Source organism: Acipenser ruthenus, chromosome 32 (assembly GCF_902713425.1).
Source record: "Acipenser ruthenus chromosome 32, fAciRut3.2 maternal haplotype, whole genome shotgun sequence".
Taxonomy (NCBI): domain Eukaryota; kingdom Metazoa; phylum Chordata; class Actinopteri; order Acipenseriformes; family Acipenseridae; genus Acipenser; species Acipenser ruthenus.
This window is the reverse complement of record NC_081220.1, coordinates 12,423,392-12,438,153: the sequence shown is the minus strand read 5'-3', so window position 1 is coordinate 12,438,153 and position 14,762 is coordinate 12,423,392. Positions and strand designations below refer to the sequence as shown.

At 38.7% G+C, this 14,762-nt stretch overlaps 1 protein-coding gene and 1 long non-coding RNA gene across 2 annotated transcripts; both read right to left on the bottom strand.

Annotated features, from left to right (window-relative positions):
* Positions 1–1,940: 1,940 nt before the first annotated feature.
* On the bottom strand, positions 1,941–3,367 carry LOC131703266 (uncharacterized). Its single transcript, XR_009309748.1, has 3 exons — positions 3,101–3,367; positions 2,719–2,792; positions 1,941–2,523 (listed from the first exon to the last, which is right to left on the bottom strand). It is a non-coding gene; the product is annotated as an uncharacterized LOC131703266 (long non-coding RNA).
* Positions 3,368–3,870: 503 nt separating this feature from the next.
* LOC117395124 (uncharacterized) lies at positions 3,871–8,790 on the bottom strand. The gene is made up of 3 exons (XM_059006377.1): positions 8,669–8,790; positions 5,129–5,461; positions 3,871–4,351 (listed from the first exon to the last, which is right to left on the bottom strand). Exons 1-3 carry the CDS (start codon positions 8,709–8,711, stop codon positions 3,990–3,992), a joined length of 738 nt encoding a protein of 245 aa, XP_058862360.1. The 5' UTR covers positions 8,712–8,790; the 3' UTR covers positions 3,871–3,989.
* Between the last annotated feature and the right edge of the window lie 5,972 nt (positions 8,791–14,762).

The following is a 14,762-nucleotide window of genomic DNA, read 5'->3' as shown; positions in this document are numbered from 1 at the left end:
CCCTTACCGTTATGCCTAAACCTGGACGTGTGCAATAGACTGGTCCATTTACTTTGTTTAAGTTCTCTAAGAAATCGTTCTAAGAGCAGAAGGTTCTATATTTTGGGTTCTAATTCGAACCATTTGATTTAACAGAACCCTCATTAGACACTCTCTATTAGGTTTGAATAATGGAACCCCGGCTGAATCTACGCCGTGTGTATGGAGTCTCTTATTGTATAAGAAATGTCAATCTGGTGAGATATGGGCGAGAAAACTGTTTGGAAATTCAGGTCAAGTCTTTCGGGGTTGATAATCTTTGAAACAAGCGATACTGCCTTCTGTTTGAATAATTATTATTTATTCAAGGCGACTTACAGAGAATAATGCAACGCACGTTTAAAATGAATTGTATTCTGTATTGGAGTTTGTGTTGTAAGCCTGTATTTGTAGTGTAAGTCTTTGCTAAAGGTTTGAAGTTGAATACAAAAGGCGAGTGACTGCATTGACCATATCCTGAGCAGAAAGAGACAAGTTCTTGCAAACAACATTCACACGATGCAGACGTGCGGTTTGAAAACCTATTGTGTACCCTTTATATTTCCGTGGTGATGGAGATGCTATCAGGTGTTTTTCCATCTACCTCACCAAGAGTACAGGGGCAATCGTTGCTTAATCTAACAAAACGAGGTCAGTGAACACTGACTGGGTTAATATACAACCGAAGTGTTCATAATAAAATGCGCGAAAGGATGGATTTTATAAGCCCCAAAATGAAAAATAAATAAATAAATAAATAAACAAACATATGTCTATATATTTATTCATGTATTTTTTTATATTTATTTGTGTATTCGTTTATTATTAATTTATTTTTCATTTTGGCAAAAAATATCTGCCAAAGCCAACTATAATTTTAATACATAACTTTCATTCAAAATTAGACTAATAAAAATGACCTCTCTAAGTGTATTTCTTTTCTCTGTCCTGAGGTACTTGCTTTATCATTATGTTGTATTGAATGTATCTTCTCTTGTTCTCTATCTCCTGAAACACTCGTCTGTTTTGTTTTCTCTGCCTTTACTACCTTTCAATCCCACCTGTCCATTGATTGAAATCCTGAAATGACTAAAATCTGTCATTTGCATCATTAACATATTGATTTCCCCATTTAAAAACTGAAGTTATTCTGCCACCTTTATGTAAATGGCACCCATCTGTCAGAAAACAGCAGAAAAGAGTTTCATTTTAGGACGGAAACAACGTTCGGGTTAAGAGTTGGGTTCAAACAGAGGGAGTCAGGAGTTTCGGACTGTCGGAAGCCACTTTTGATATTCAGGGCCTGTGTCTCTAATCCTGTGTATTTACACAGTATCTACTGAGTAAATACATGTGTGCTTACACATAATTACAATGTTATTAAGCATAGTTACAATATACTTAAAGTGTAACTCTTTTTGCACAATATATTTAAGTACACAATTGTATCAGAAAAGGATAAGGGTTGGGGTTAGGTTTGGGGTTGGGGTTGGGTTTGGGGTTGGGGTTGGGGTTGGGGTTGGGGTTGGGGTTAGGGTAAGGGTTAGGATTAGGGTTATATCATGCAAACAAATATACATGTTAAGTACATTGTAGGCTAATAACATTGTAATTATGTGTAAGTACGCATGTATTTACTAGTAACTACTATAATACACAGTAATTAGAGACACTTAATGTAAAGTGTTACTGACAAAATAATGGCAAAGTTATCCAGCCACAGTAGCTCTCTGCAGGTTCCTTTGTTCTCTTTTCCTTCTGGATCGCCGTATGCCTGCTGGCTCACCTTGGATTTTTTAACCCCATTGTGAAACTTTGCAGCATTATTACTGTCCAACTTTGTCTCAAAGTTTACTGAACCAATAAAAACAAACTAAAATAAAATATTAAAATATAAATCTTTATTTCAATGACAACCTTCATCCATGTTGCATCTAAATTCCCATTAACACACAAAGGTTTGGAGCGAACCCCTTGTCATTAGATACATGTCCATTTTGTTCCCCCGCCATTGTGAGCCCTAAGCCTATACAAAATAGCGGATCCAACTAGACAAGCTTAGAAACAAACAAACAAGAACACATAAAGCTGGTACTCATAATTAAAAATCATCTGTTTTGATTTTTAAATGTGATTTGGAGTTTGGGAAACATCAAAAAGAAAAGGGCTTGTAACCAGGAGGTCCCCGGTTCAAATCTCACCTCAGCCACTGACTCATTGTGTGACCCTGAGCAAGTCACTTAACCTCCTTGTGTTCCGTCTTTCGGGTGAGACGTAGTTGTAAGTGACTCTGCAGCTGATGCATAGTTCACACACCCTAGTCTCTAAGTCACCTTGGATAAAGGCGTCTGCTAAATAAACAAATAATAATAATAATAAAAAAGAGGTTGTTGGCAGGCTGAAAGTCACAATAAACATGTAGGCCGAGAGCCTGCAGTCTGAGTCACTTCAAACAGGCTGTTGATATCATCTTGTTCTGATGAGATTCAGTGACGCATATTCAGTCTGTAAAAAAAAAAAGATTTCTGAGATCCTAAAGACTTTAAATATGACTGCCTGTGTATAGGATGATATCTTGTATGCATATCTTTTCCAAAGAGGTGTTTGTTGGTGTTGAAAAAAACAAAGCCTGTTTGTTGCTCTCTAAACATAAACTAAATAGATTGGTAAACTCAGAGTTATTGTTTGCTCAATATTTACCGCGTCCTCTCTTGTTTTCCTCTGTCGTGTGCCGCTGTGGTGCGCAGTGAGTTCCACTTTCCTGTTTCTTTGCGCTGTCAATTCCAAAAACAGATTGTGTTAGAAACTTATAACTGTAGATGAGAAAGGACGTTAAACTGCTTCCACCAAATTGTGAATTAGGAAAAGAAAAGTCTATTCAAAATGGTTCGTTATCATTTGTTATCCAGCTAACAGCCAACTCTTCTAGGACATATAGCACACAGTCCAGCACACGACATCTCATGCTTTACCTTTTCATTCTGTCCACCCAAATCACAATCCACATGACTCCAGATGGGTTGAACCTCCGTCCCGCTGTTAATATTGTTTTCATGCAAAATGATGAGAAAAATTCAATTACCTGTTTTCAGTCTTTTCCTACAGAGACACGTACTGGTCACCACTATCAAGAACAAAACGCAAACTCCAGGCAATCCATAATATAGAACATGCAGACAGTCTGTAAAAGGAAATTAAATACAGTGTTATATGCAATACTGTTTCATGACAGAGATCAAACCTACAGACCTATAATGACAGCATTTGAAGTCTCCTTCAGCAGGGGTGCAATCATTTTGAAAATTGGTGCTAAACTGCTTTGAAAGTTTAGCACCGGAGAACCTACTGGTGCTAAATTATCAAATACCACCCTAATCAAGCCCAGCTTCCCACACGACACGAACCTTCTCTCCTGTGTATGTGGATGAGTGTGGGCGGGTCATGTGAGTAGTCCAGACCCAATGTGAAACTATCATCATCTATAGTTGCTAAGGAATAAAAAATAAATAAATAAACATGTCTAATGGCTCCAGAATTGAGTGTTGCTGTGATATCGGTACTCTGGCGCTTGAATCCAGTGCCATCGCGCCAAACTTGCATTGCAGTCAGTATTACATTCAACCATGTATTCGGGCAAATGCGTTTGAAAATATGACCTCCTCTCTAGTCAGGAACACCAACATATTCAGTAGGGGTCTGAGAGGGGTGGCACGGGCAGTGAAATATGAGATCCTCTCTAGTCAGGGACACCAAGATATTCAGTAGGGGTCTAAGAGGGGTGACACAGGCAGTTAAATATGACCCCCTCTCTAGTCAGGAACACCAACATATTCAGTAGGGGTCTGAGAGGGGTACACGGGCAGTTAAAGTCCTAGTCCGGTAAGCACATGCCCCTGTTGTCCTACTTTATTTGAGAGTATGTGTTTAATGCATACTTTGAAGGAAATTCAAATCTTTCTCATAATAATAAACTACTCATACTTACTTGCACCCCATTTTCCAAAAATGGAATTCCCATGTGTGCCTTTCCCGGATGTATAAACCTCTCCAGTAACGTTATTGTGAACCTCACACATCACTCCCCCGCTCTCCCATTGCTCTGCACTGACTGTGATGTGGCTCGTCATGGTGTAAGAGCCATCAGGTTCTGTCAGCCCCTCTTCGAACCGTGACGTGGGTTCAGCGGAGACCCCAGGGATTGTCCAGAGAACTGGGCCCCAGAGTGGGGAGGCGTCTCTCACTAAACACACAACCGGAGCCGGCTCAGTCCAGCCCGACTCGCCTTCAGCCGGGCCCAGAGAGAATAGCTGGACACTTGGGGTTATCTGCGGGTCTTTGCAATACAATGACAAAAGTTTACTATTAGCACACTCTACAATAATATCTTCTGGTTGTATTATTGGTAGGCAACAGTGGACTTTGTATTTAAAATATAGAATTATGAAACAATGGAGACCAGATAGCTTGAAACGCATTATAATGGGTGTTGTGTTACTCGAGTATTCAAAGGATCTTCAATCATACCACCCTGAACAGAACAAGGGTTCCTACGGTTCTATGGAAAGACTTTATGCTTCACAATTTCACACAAGGTCAGCGTTTGGGTCTATGAGTTAGCACCACTTCATGTGGCCTTTTACCTTCAGTCAGAGGGTGAGGGGGGCAGGGGGGTCGCTATTCCATTCCACCCCACCCCCCACCCCCCAATCGGGTGTGTTTTCCTAAATATAATCAAGCTAAAAATCGGGGTTTCATTCAGATCATTTTTTTCTTACAGACAAATAAAACAGATGATAATACTGTTTGATGAGTCAGAATGTATAAATCAGTCCTCACTGCGCTGAATACAGATTCAAGAGCCTGTTTCCTCTGGACACTATTTCATTACAAGTAGTATTTCATGTAGTTTAAATATGAACTAGCGTCCGCTCTCCATGGAGCATGCGGAGCAGACACTAGTTCACATGACACCGGTTCCTAGTTTACACAAGGAGGGTATCCTCGCTACCATAGCAATGCAGATATGTTATTACTGGTTAAGGCAACAGGTCAAATAATCACCATAGCCAGCCTTGACTCATCGTTCCCAATGCACTCTAAACACACTTACCCGTTACAAGCAGCCTGGAGCTCCTGCCGGGGGTGAATGTGCCCGAAGCTCTGACGATGCAGAAATACAATCCCGAATCGCTTCTTTGAACATTTCCAATCGTCAGGGAAAAGTTTCCGTTGTCGTTATGTATTTCACCGGTATAGCGCCCAGTTGTAAGCGCATGTCTGATAAACTGCGCTACGAGCTCCAGGACTCCTCCCGGCCGCTCTTTGTAACAGCTGATTAGAGAGGAATCTAGCAGCACGGTATCAATACTGCACTGCATCCTGACGCTTTCTCCGGGTCTGGCGGTGTAGCGCTGCGGGGTGACAACCGGACTGCATTCTCCACCTGGAAAACCAAACGATTATTATAACAGTTGACTGAATCATTTTATTTGTAACTCTCAAAGTTTAACACGCAGACAGAAACCGGTTCTGTGTCAATAGTTCTACATTGACTTAAATGGTTGTTTTCATTTAATTGGTTTTCTTATCATTAAAATTATAATAAATAATCTACTTTGTAATAAAACTGCAGGGAATAATTAAATTAGCCCAACCGCAAAATACTACATTTACAAACAAAACGTAAACTGGCAAAGTTACCAAAAATAAATAAAATATTATTTATTTCTTAGCAGACGCCCTTATCCAGGGCGACTTACAATTGTTACAAGATATATTATACAGTTGGGTTTTTACTGGAGCAATCTAGGTAAAGTGCCTTGCTCAAGGGTACAGCAGTAATGTCCCCCTGGGATTGAACCCACGACCCTCTGGTCAAGCGTTCAGAGCCCTAACCACTACTCCACACTGCTGCCCGTAAAATAAAACCAGTTCTGTCTCTGTTGGTATGGGGCAAGGACACAGTTGTGAGATCGGTGTCAACCGACCTACATCAATTTAAGACTGATATTTTAACATTGCAATTGTTACCGGTTGACCTGCAGAAAACATTCATTTTTTTAAACTTTGCAAAATTCGTCATTTATAATAAACCAATCAATAAATCAACAAATCAATAAATCTCAAAACTTTACACTCTTATTAAACTGAAATTGCATTGCAAAACATCCATTAAAATGTATAAATAATGTAATAACAAAAGACAATAGCAACCGCCTAAATAAAAACGTGTAGCGTGTAACCAGATCATTACTGTGTTATTACAATGTAATACTGTGCGATTAAGTGACACTTTGTGTAAAGTGTAACCCAGTAAATAAACAAGGCAATAACACAACTCCACTCCTCTTATACACTCAACATGGCACAGAAATATACATGCCCAACTGAATAAAACAATGAAATACCGGTACTGTTCAATAAAGTACGAGGTCTAGTTTCTGGCATTCTAACTCATCTGGTTTATAATCAGGGCTTCTGATTTTCGATGCGTTACCCCGACTTTTCTACTCTGCTTAAGAATTCAATCGATACCTGTTCAGCCTTTCCTGTATCTCAATCACACACTGACACACGTGTTAATAGTACAATTGATTTCATTTACCGTTTTTTTTCCTGTGAAACAACTAAATTGGCTTTTAAATTGGCCAAGCTTTTTTTATTAACAAGCAGAATGTACAAACGAGATGGCGACATGTTAATAAGCGACTAATCTTTATGAAAGTTATAATGAAAAATAAAGTATTTTACGCTGGACACACTTTATTACAATCGTTCTGCAGCGTGACTGTGTTAATTAATGAAGAGGAGTCGCTTTTGCTTTGAAATGAAAAAGTAAGATTTACGATTTAAAAGCCCAACATTGTTGTATAAGCCCGAACATTAAATCAATTTTACTATTAACACGTCTCAGTTGTGATTGAGATACACGAAAGGCTTAACAGATATTAATTGCATTTTAAAGGAGAGTAGAAAATTCGGCAGGAAAACACTGAAAATCTAAGTAACCCACAACGGCTTCATATTATATTCCCGGTTTAGAACATAAGAACATAAGAAAGTTTACAAGCGAGAGGAGGCCATTCAGCCCATCTTGCTCGTTTGGTTGTTAGTAGCTTATTGATCCCAGAATCTCATCAAGCAGCTTCTTGAAGGATCCCAGGGTGTCAGCTTCAACAACATTAATATATTTAAAAACAACGATCTTCTATTCAGAATGAATTACGCTTCTCAAATATGTGTTTGTTGACTTATTAACAGGTCATATAAACTGTTATAATCAGCAGACAAGCCCGTTTCCCCCTCCTTAAACCTACAGGCGCCGCGCCGCAGGCTGCATTGTGAATCCGGGGCAACACAAGCTCATTGATGTCTATGTTATTCTGTGTAAAGCTAACGTGTGCTCGCTGTTGCTCACTAATTATGCTCCCGCTTGCATAGCTACTGGTATCCGTGAAGAAGATTTGACAGGAAAATGTCAATCATGCTGCTTGATATGATTAACTACAAAAAACAAAAAGCACGATTTCAGACTCCTTGAGAAAAGCACCTGCCGTTGGATAAACGGACTCATGAGAAATACAGTCACTTTCTATAAGGCAATATTCTTTTTTACAGGCAAACACAGTCATAAGACCTGTAATAAAAACTCAGTGATTGTGACCCCTTTTTATTAAAGTGAACATATTACCCCTGTTCTGGCCTCTTTACACTGGCTCCCTGTGCAGTATAGAATTGATTGTAAGATTTTGCTGTTAACTTACAAGACACTGAATGGATTAGCACCTAGTTATTTGCAGGAGTTACTGACCCTGTATCTTCCAAACCGCACTCTGAGATCACAGGATGCGAGGCTGCTGGTTATTCCTAGGGTCAGCAAAAGCCACACGGGAGGAGGCAGGGCTTTTTCTTGTAGAGCTCCTGAATTATGGAATGCTCTGCCTTCGTTTGTCAGGGAAGCTGGGACCGTTACAGTTTCCAAGTCAAGACTAAAAACGCACTTTTATAAAATGGCTTTCTTATCTTAGTGGGTTTTAATGTAACTTTAAAATTGCTGCTTTTGTATTAGTATGTGTATACTGTTATTTAAATATATTATATAAATGGTCTGACTGTGGCAGTTGTGTGTGTGACACGCTATACAAATGTATTGTGGTTTGTTCTTTTTTTCTGCTATGTACTGTACAGTGCTTTGCAATACTTTTGTATAAAAAGCGCTACATAAATGCAATAAATAATAATAATAAAACGATAATAATAATATTTCCCATACATTGAACAACAGAAAGTTAACGTCTTATAGAATTGCGAGTAATCTGTCATATTCTGTAATATCGTACAAACACACTGAAGACATTAAATAAGACACGTTTGTCGTTGAGTTTATTTATAATTATCAACGCATCTGCACTCGGGGTCGTTAAAACACAAATAAGACATATTTTCCTTACATTTCATTGGCACGCGAAACCTGTATATAAACTAGTTTTGTGAACGGAGGAAAATGAACCGAAAATGAACGCGGACAAATATGTGTAGACAGTGTATTAAACCCGCCGCTGTCATTTTTCATTACAAACTCATTAATATAACAATTTCTACATTATAAAATCAACGCTGATAATTATTCAAATAAAATAGAGACACTTACGGTGCATAGCGAAGACCAACAGCATGGCTGGTAAGAGCTCCATAGCGTGACTGAAGGCTACATTAAAACGAGCAAGGACCAAACCAGGCACAGGCTACTGTTTCCACTGAGCAGACCTCCTGTGGTTTCAGAGCTGCAGTGTGATGCGGGCAGCTCGGTTTATTTAGGCGGGTCAATGCTCAGGGTTAAGTGGGCGTTGTTCTGTACACTCCAGAAGTAACGGATCGTGTGCGTTCTATTTAGAACGTGGTTCCCTTCGGTCGTTCTTTGGAACCCCGGTTCGCTTGGGTTCTAAAAGCGTTCTAAATGGAACTATTAATTCCATTGTCTGCGTAATTAGAGGAGTTATGTATGTTATGATCCCAAGCAGAAATTGACTTGGCTATAGTGGATAATTAAAATGGTAATCCATCATACATATCATCCATAACTATAATATTTGTATGAAATCAAATTGCCTAACCGCATCCCCAACTCTGTACCAAGAGCAACGCTACATTTTCTAAGAATGATGATGAACTAGGCGTGGGGTGTTTATTGCCTTCTTAACCCCTACTAAACTCCTTGCTATTGCTCAATGGATCTTTTCCCCCTCGACAGCGAGAGCAAAGATTTAAATAAGCAGCAGGCCCCACAAGTGCAGTGGCAGCCCCCGTGTTACCCGCTTCTTACCAGAGCAGAATGGCTGGGTTTGCTCGCCGGCCATGCATCAGACTCATGGCTGGAATTCGCCAGACAGCGTCCTCTACATCTTCATCAAGCATGCCTGCACCCCGCTGTGCGCAGCGCCATCTAGTGGAGGATTATGACAGATGCTATGAGACAAATAGAGCGCATCCGGCCCGCCAGAAATGTAATTTGGCCGCTAACAGTTTATTTGTAGTTGCTGCTACAGGCAGTGCTTGAGATTAGAACATAAGAACACAAGAAAAGTTTCGGAACGAGAAAAGGCCGTTCAGCCCATCAAGGCTCGTCCCTTGGTAGCACACCATTCTCCCTTACTGGGGAGATCTCATTAAAAGCACTTAATCCAGTATTGTTGTTAAACGTTCCCAGTGTTTTAGATCCTACTACTTCACCTGGTAGGCTATTCCATGCATGTTAACTTTCTGTGTAAAACAGTGCTTCCTGCCTTCTGTTCTAAACTCACTTTCACTCAGCTTCCAGTCATTCAGTCAGACAGTGAGTGGATTTCATGTCATTCTGGATAATGTGGATTAAATAGATCTCTCTCTCTCTCTCACACACACACACACACACACACACACACACACACACACACACAGAATCATACAAACACACACAGATACGCACACAGACACCCTCACATACACACACACACACAGAAACACACACACCGACACCCTCACACACAAGCACGCACACACAGATACCCTCACACACACACACACAGAATCATACAAACACACACAGACACACACACACAGACACGCACACAGGCACCCTCATACACACACACAAACACACACAGACACCCTCACACACACACACCCTCACACACCTTCACACACACACACACACACACACACAGTCTCTGCTCTGCTACAGCAGTCTTGTTTGGAAGTTGACATCTTAGTCACATTGCTGAGGCACATGCTCAAAGAGTCTCTTTATGGGGTCAACAAAAAACTGTCCCCTTTTATAAAGGGGACAGTTTTTAGCCACCTATTGTACTTTGAGATGTTTAAACGTAATTCCGTCTATGGCGATTGCATGGTTATAAACCATCTATAGTTATTAAGCATATATTCAATATTTATAAAACATTAATAAGCAGCACCTTAATATAAAGTGTTACTGAATTAACTGATTTTGCTTCATAAAGTCGAATGAAACCTGCTGAATAATGTTACGCTAACAAATTGAATCACATACCGCTTTGTAGATTTCCATATACTTAACAAAAAACTGACACAAATTGAGAAATGTGACATTTCAAAATCTAACATGAAATACTGTACTACTATTATGGCTTCCTGTAGACTTTTGCGACATCATTTAGAAGTTTCTTTGATCACATGATGTTAAATAAAATATCTAAATGATGTTCATATAGTTTTTTTTTGTAGTTTTTTTTAATTATTTTTTTTATTATGTCTTAATCTTAAAATTCTAGGTGATGCAAAACTTTTGGCCACAGCTGTAGAGTTCATGTAATCAGATTCCATTGCATATCACTGACTAAAAATCGATACTAAATATGCAACACAGACCAGGACCAGAGAACACAGTTGAACATTTTTACAAAAAGAGTTGCTGTTGAAATGTGCGGATCCTTTTAGAGCCTATTTCTACACACAAGTAAAAATAAAGTGAACATACCTTCATTTGCATAGCCTTGTTAACAAATATCATTTCTGCAGACAGGACAAGTCGGCAGAGCCTCTTCATTCTAGCTGCTTCACTGACGGTGCAGCATTTATCTTTCTCTCTATTCAAATAGCCTCCGAGTCATTCTGGTATCATTTTAGATAAAGGGCTGTTGCCAATTGTTTTTATCTGATCCCCACAGGTGATACAAAGCAGCTATCTAGGAAACACACCTTTGTCAACAGTACTCAGAAAGCTGCAGCTCATCTAACAATACAACCCTTACTATCCAAACTACTATTTATTGCGCCTATTGAATGAAACCATTTACCATCACCATTCGAATATGCAGATCCCCGGCTTTATATCTAAGAGTGAGAAGCAATAAGCGAGCCTGCGCTATTTGCATTATGACAAATAGTTTTCTACGGACAGAGAGAAAAAGCTAATTACAACCATTTAAAAAAAATGTTTTCATTCCTTTAATGAATTATACACTTAAAACATACAGTATAAGGCATCAGCTTATCTGACTAACACTTGCATTTATGAATAACCCATGTTACTATCTTCATATTTATATTAACTCTCTTTTGCTGTTAATTGTAATTCGTTCAAGTAAAGGGTTGGCCAATATGAATTAAACTGGATGTAGTATTTTATATTTATCGTTTTTTTTATGAATGCATTCTATATATATATATATATATATATATATATATATATATATATATATATATATATATATATATATATATATATACATACATATAGATAGATAGATAGATAGATATAGATAAATATATATATATATATATATAGATATATATTGCATAGCAACATAACAATAGCAAATATTGAGTAAGCATTGCTACTGTAATTCCAATGTAATTAAGGTAAGTACAATTACTGTTTAGCTAAAGTGTTGCATCATATATTAGATTAAAGTATTTATATATATCTATATATATATGTGTGTGTGTGTGTGTGTGTGTGTGTGTGTGTGTGTATACATCATAACGTAGGTGAAAATGTCTATATAAATTGTACCCCTGGCCAATATACTCAAATATACTACTTTACACAAACCACATTAACCAGAAAGAGCTTTCCTAGAACACTGACTCAATATCTCAAATGTAATATAATGGAAGAAATAGAAGAGTATTTTACTTTCAATGGAAATCTCAAACAGAAAAAAAAAATGCTAAGTCTCACTATTTAACTAATATTCCAAAATGTAACGTTTTTAACAGCACTGAAAAAAAATACTGACAAGCCGTGAAAATGCAAAATATTAAACAGTACCACTTTGAAATGTACCTTTTTGTGACTTCTGTTAGAACACTGTCCATTACCGGACGGTTGTGGGTTCAATCCCAGGTGGGGGACACTGCTGCTGTACCCTTGAGCAAGGTACTTTACCTAGATTGCTCCAGTAAAAACCCAACTGTATAAATGGGTAATTGTATGTAAAAATAAAATGTGTAAAAAATAATGTAATTGTATGTAAAAATATTGTGATATCTTGTAACAATTGTAAGTTGCCCTGGATAAGGGCGTCTGCTAAGAAATAAATAATAATAATCATGTGTTCTAATTCTGCAACTTTTCCACATAATGAGGATTTTTTGAACTTTCCCACTTCCACATAAAGTGTTACCAGACCCTGCAGCACTTTGGAGATCTCTCATCTGGCCCAACCTTGTCTGGGTTCTAAGATCCGCTCCTAGTAACACTGCAAGATGTATCGCCTGCTTGTTGGAAGGCAGAGGCGTACTGTTTCATGTGTCAATGCTGTTGCTGCAGTGCTCTGGCAGCCAAATATCCCTGTTTACATACGCACACAGGAATACTGGAACACCTTCATTGTTTTTTTTTAATTTTCTGGAAAGTTTAAAATTTCTCTTCTTGTTAAATATCTACCTTCTATTCAAATTTCCCCAAGAGCACAAGTTGTCTCATAAATGAAGTTGCGTGTGAATTAGCAATAAGACCAAAGATTTTCATTATTATCCAACTGATAGATATAACAGGTGGTTAGTTACCCAGCTGCCAAAATCAGCAACATTTTAATAAGTAAAGCCGACACCACACAGGAGAGTTTTGCATTTATTACGGAGGTCAAGAGCACACATACACCCAGCACACCTCACAATGAAGGACCAAAAATATTGTTCCATTCCATTCTGTGTTTTTTTTTGGTTCCTGGGTAGTAAGTGTTATTTCCTAATTGCTTATGCCTCAAAAGTATAGAAAATGGCTATTATTCCCCACAAACTTTGCTTTTGTGACCAGGACAGTGATATTTTGAAATGTACCTATTTCCAATGAGAAAACGGGCGAATTTGTGTCTTTTCGTTCACATAAATTCATAAAAAAACAACATATGAATCCAAATTAACATGTATTTATACTAAAGTAATACAAAAATGACTACAAAAGATTTAGAAGTGAGTAGTTTTTCAAGATTTACAATTATACTGTAAATCAATTTCACGAATTAGCCCCCAAATGTATTCTTCCATCATGTTCTCGTTATACTGTCCTTGGTAGCGGCGTTCAAAGTCCAGTATATCCTGGTGGAAGCACTCGCCTTGCTCCTCCGAGTACGCTCCCATGTTCTCCTTGAATTTATCAAAATGAGCATCAAGGATATGGACTTTGAGGGACATCCTACAGCCCATTGTGCCATAGTTCTTCACCAGAGCCTCAACCAGCTCCACATAGTTTTCGGGCCTTGTGATTGCCCAGGAAGCCCCGAACCACTGCGACAAAGCTGTTCCAAGCCGCTTTCTCCTTACTAGTGAGCTTCTTGGGGAATTCATTGCACTCCAGGATCTTCTTTATCTGTGGTCCGACGAAGACACCGGCTTTGACCTTTGCCTCAGACAGCTTAGGGAAGAAGTCTTGAAGGTACTTGAAGGCTGCCGACTCCTTATCTAAAGCTCTGACAAATTGTTTCATAAGGCCCAATTTGATGTGCAGTGGTGGCATCAGCACCTTCCGGGGGTCCCAGCCGTACTCATCATACTTCAAGGCGTCCAGCAAGGTCTTGATGCTGTTGTAATCCTCTTTGAGGTGCACCGAGTGAGCCAGGGGAAGAGACGGGTACTTGTTACCATTATGGAGCAGCACGGCTTTGAGGCTCCTGGATGAGCTGTCAATGAAGGACAGTATAACGAGAACATGATGGGAGATTACATTTGGGGGCTGATTCGTGAAAGTGATTTACAGTATAATCGTAAATCTCGAAAAACTACTCACTTCTAAATCTTTTGTAGTCATTTTTTTTATTACTTTAGTATAAATACATGTTAATTTGGATTCATATGTTGTTTTTTTCTGACTTTATGTGAACGAAAAGACACAAATCCGCCCGTTTTCTCATTGGAAATAGGTAAATTTCAAAATATCACTCCTGGTCACAAAAGCAAAGTTTGTGGGGAATAATAGCCATTTTCTATACTTTTGAGTCATAAGCAATTAGGAAATAACACTTACTACCCAGGAACAAAAATTGTGTTACATAGTGTAATTTCCCCAAGAACACAAGTTGTCTCATAAATGAAGTTGCGTGTGAATTAGCAATAAGACCAAAGCTTTTCATTATTATCCAACTGATAGATATAACAGGTGGTTAGTTACCCGGCTGCCAAAATCAGCAACATTTTAATAAGTAAAGCCGACACCACACAGGGGAGTTTTGCATTTATTACGGAGGTCAAGAGCACACATACACCCAGCACACCTCACAATGAAG

What these genes read in the sequence shown, in the direction of transcription:
- LOC117395124 (XM_059006377.1), bottom strand. Translation starts at nt 8,711, where the DNA reads ATGGAGCTCTTACCAGCCATGCTGTTGGTCTTCGCTATGCACC. An exon ending in GTTGGTCTTCGCTATGCACC is followed by an intron (nt 5,462 to 8,668) that starts GTAAGTGTCTCT and finishes TTGGTTTTCCAG; the next exon opens with GTGGAGAATGCAGTCCGGTT. An exon ending in CTCCAGGCTGCTTGTAACGG is followed by an intron (nt 4,352 to 5,128) that starts GTAAGTGTGTTT and finishes TGTATTGCAAAG; the next exon opens with ACCCGCAGATAACCCCAAGT.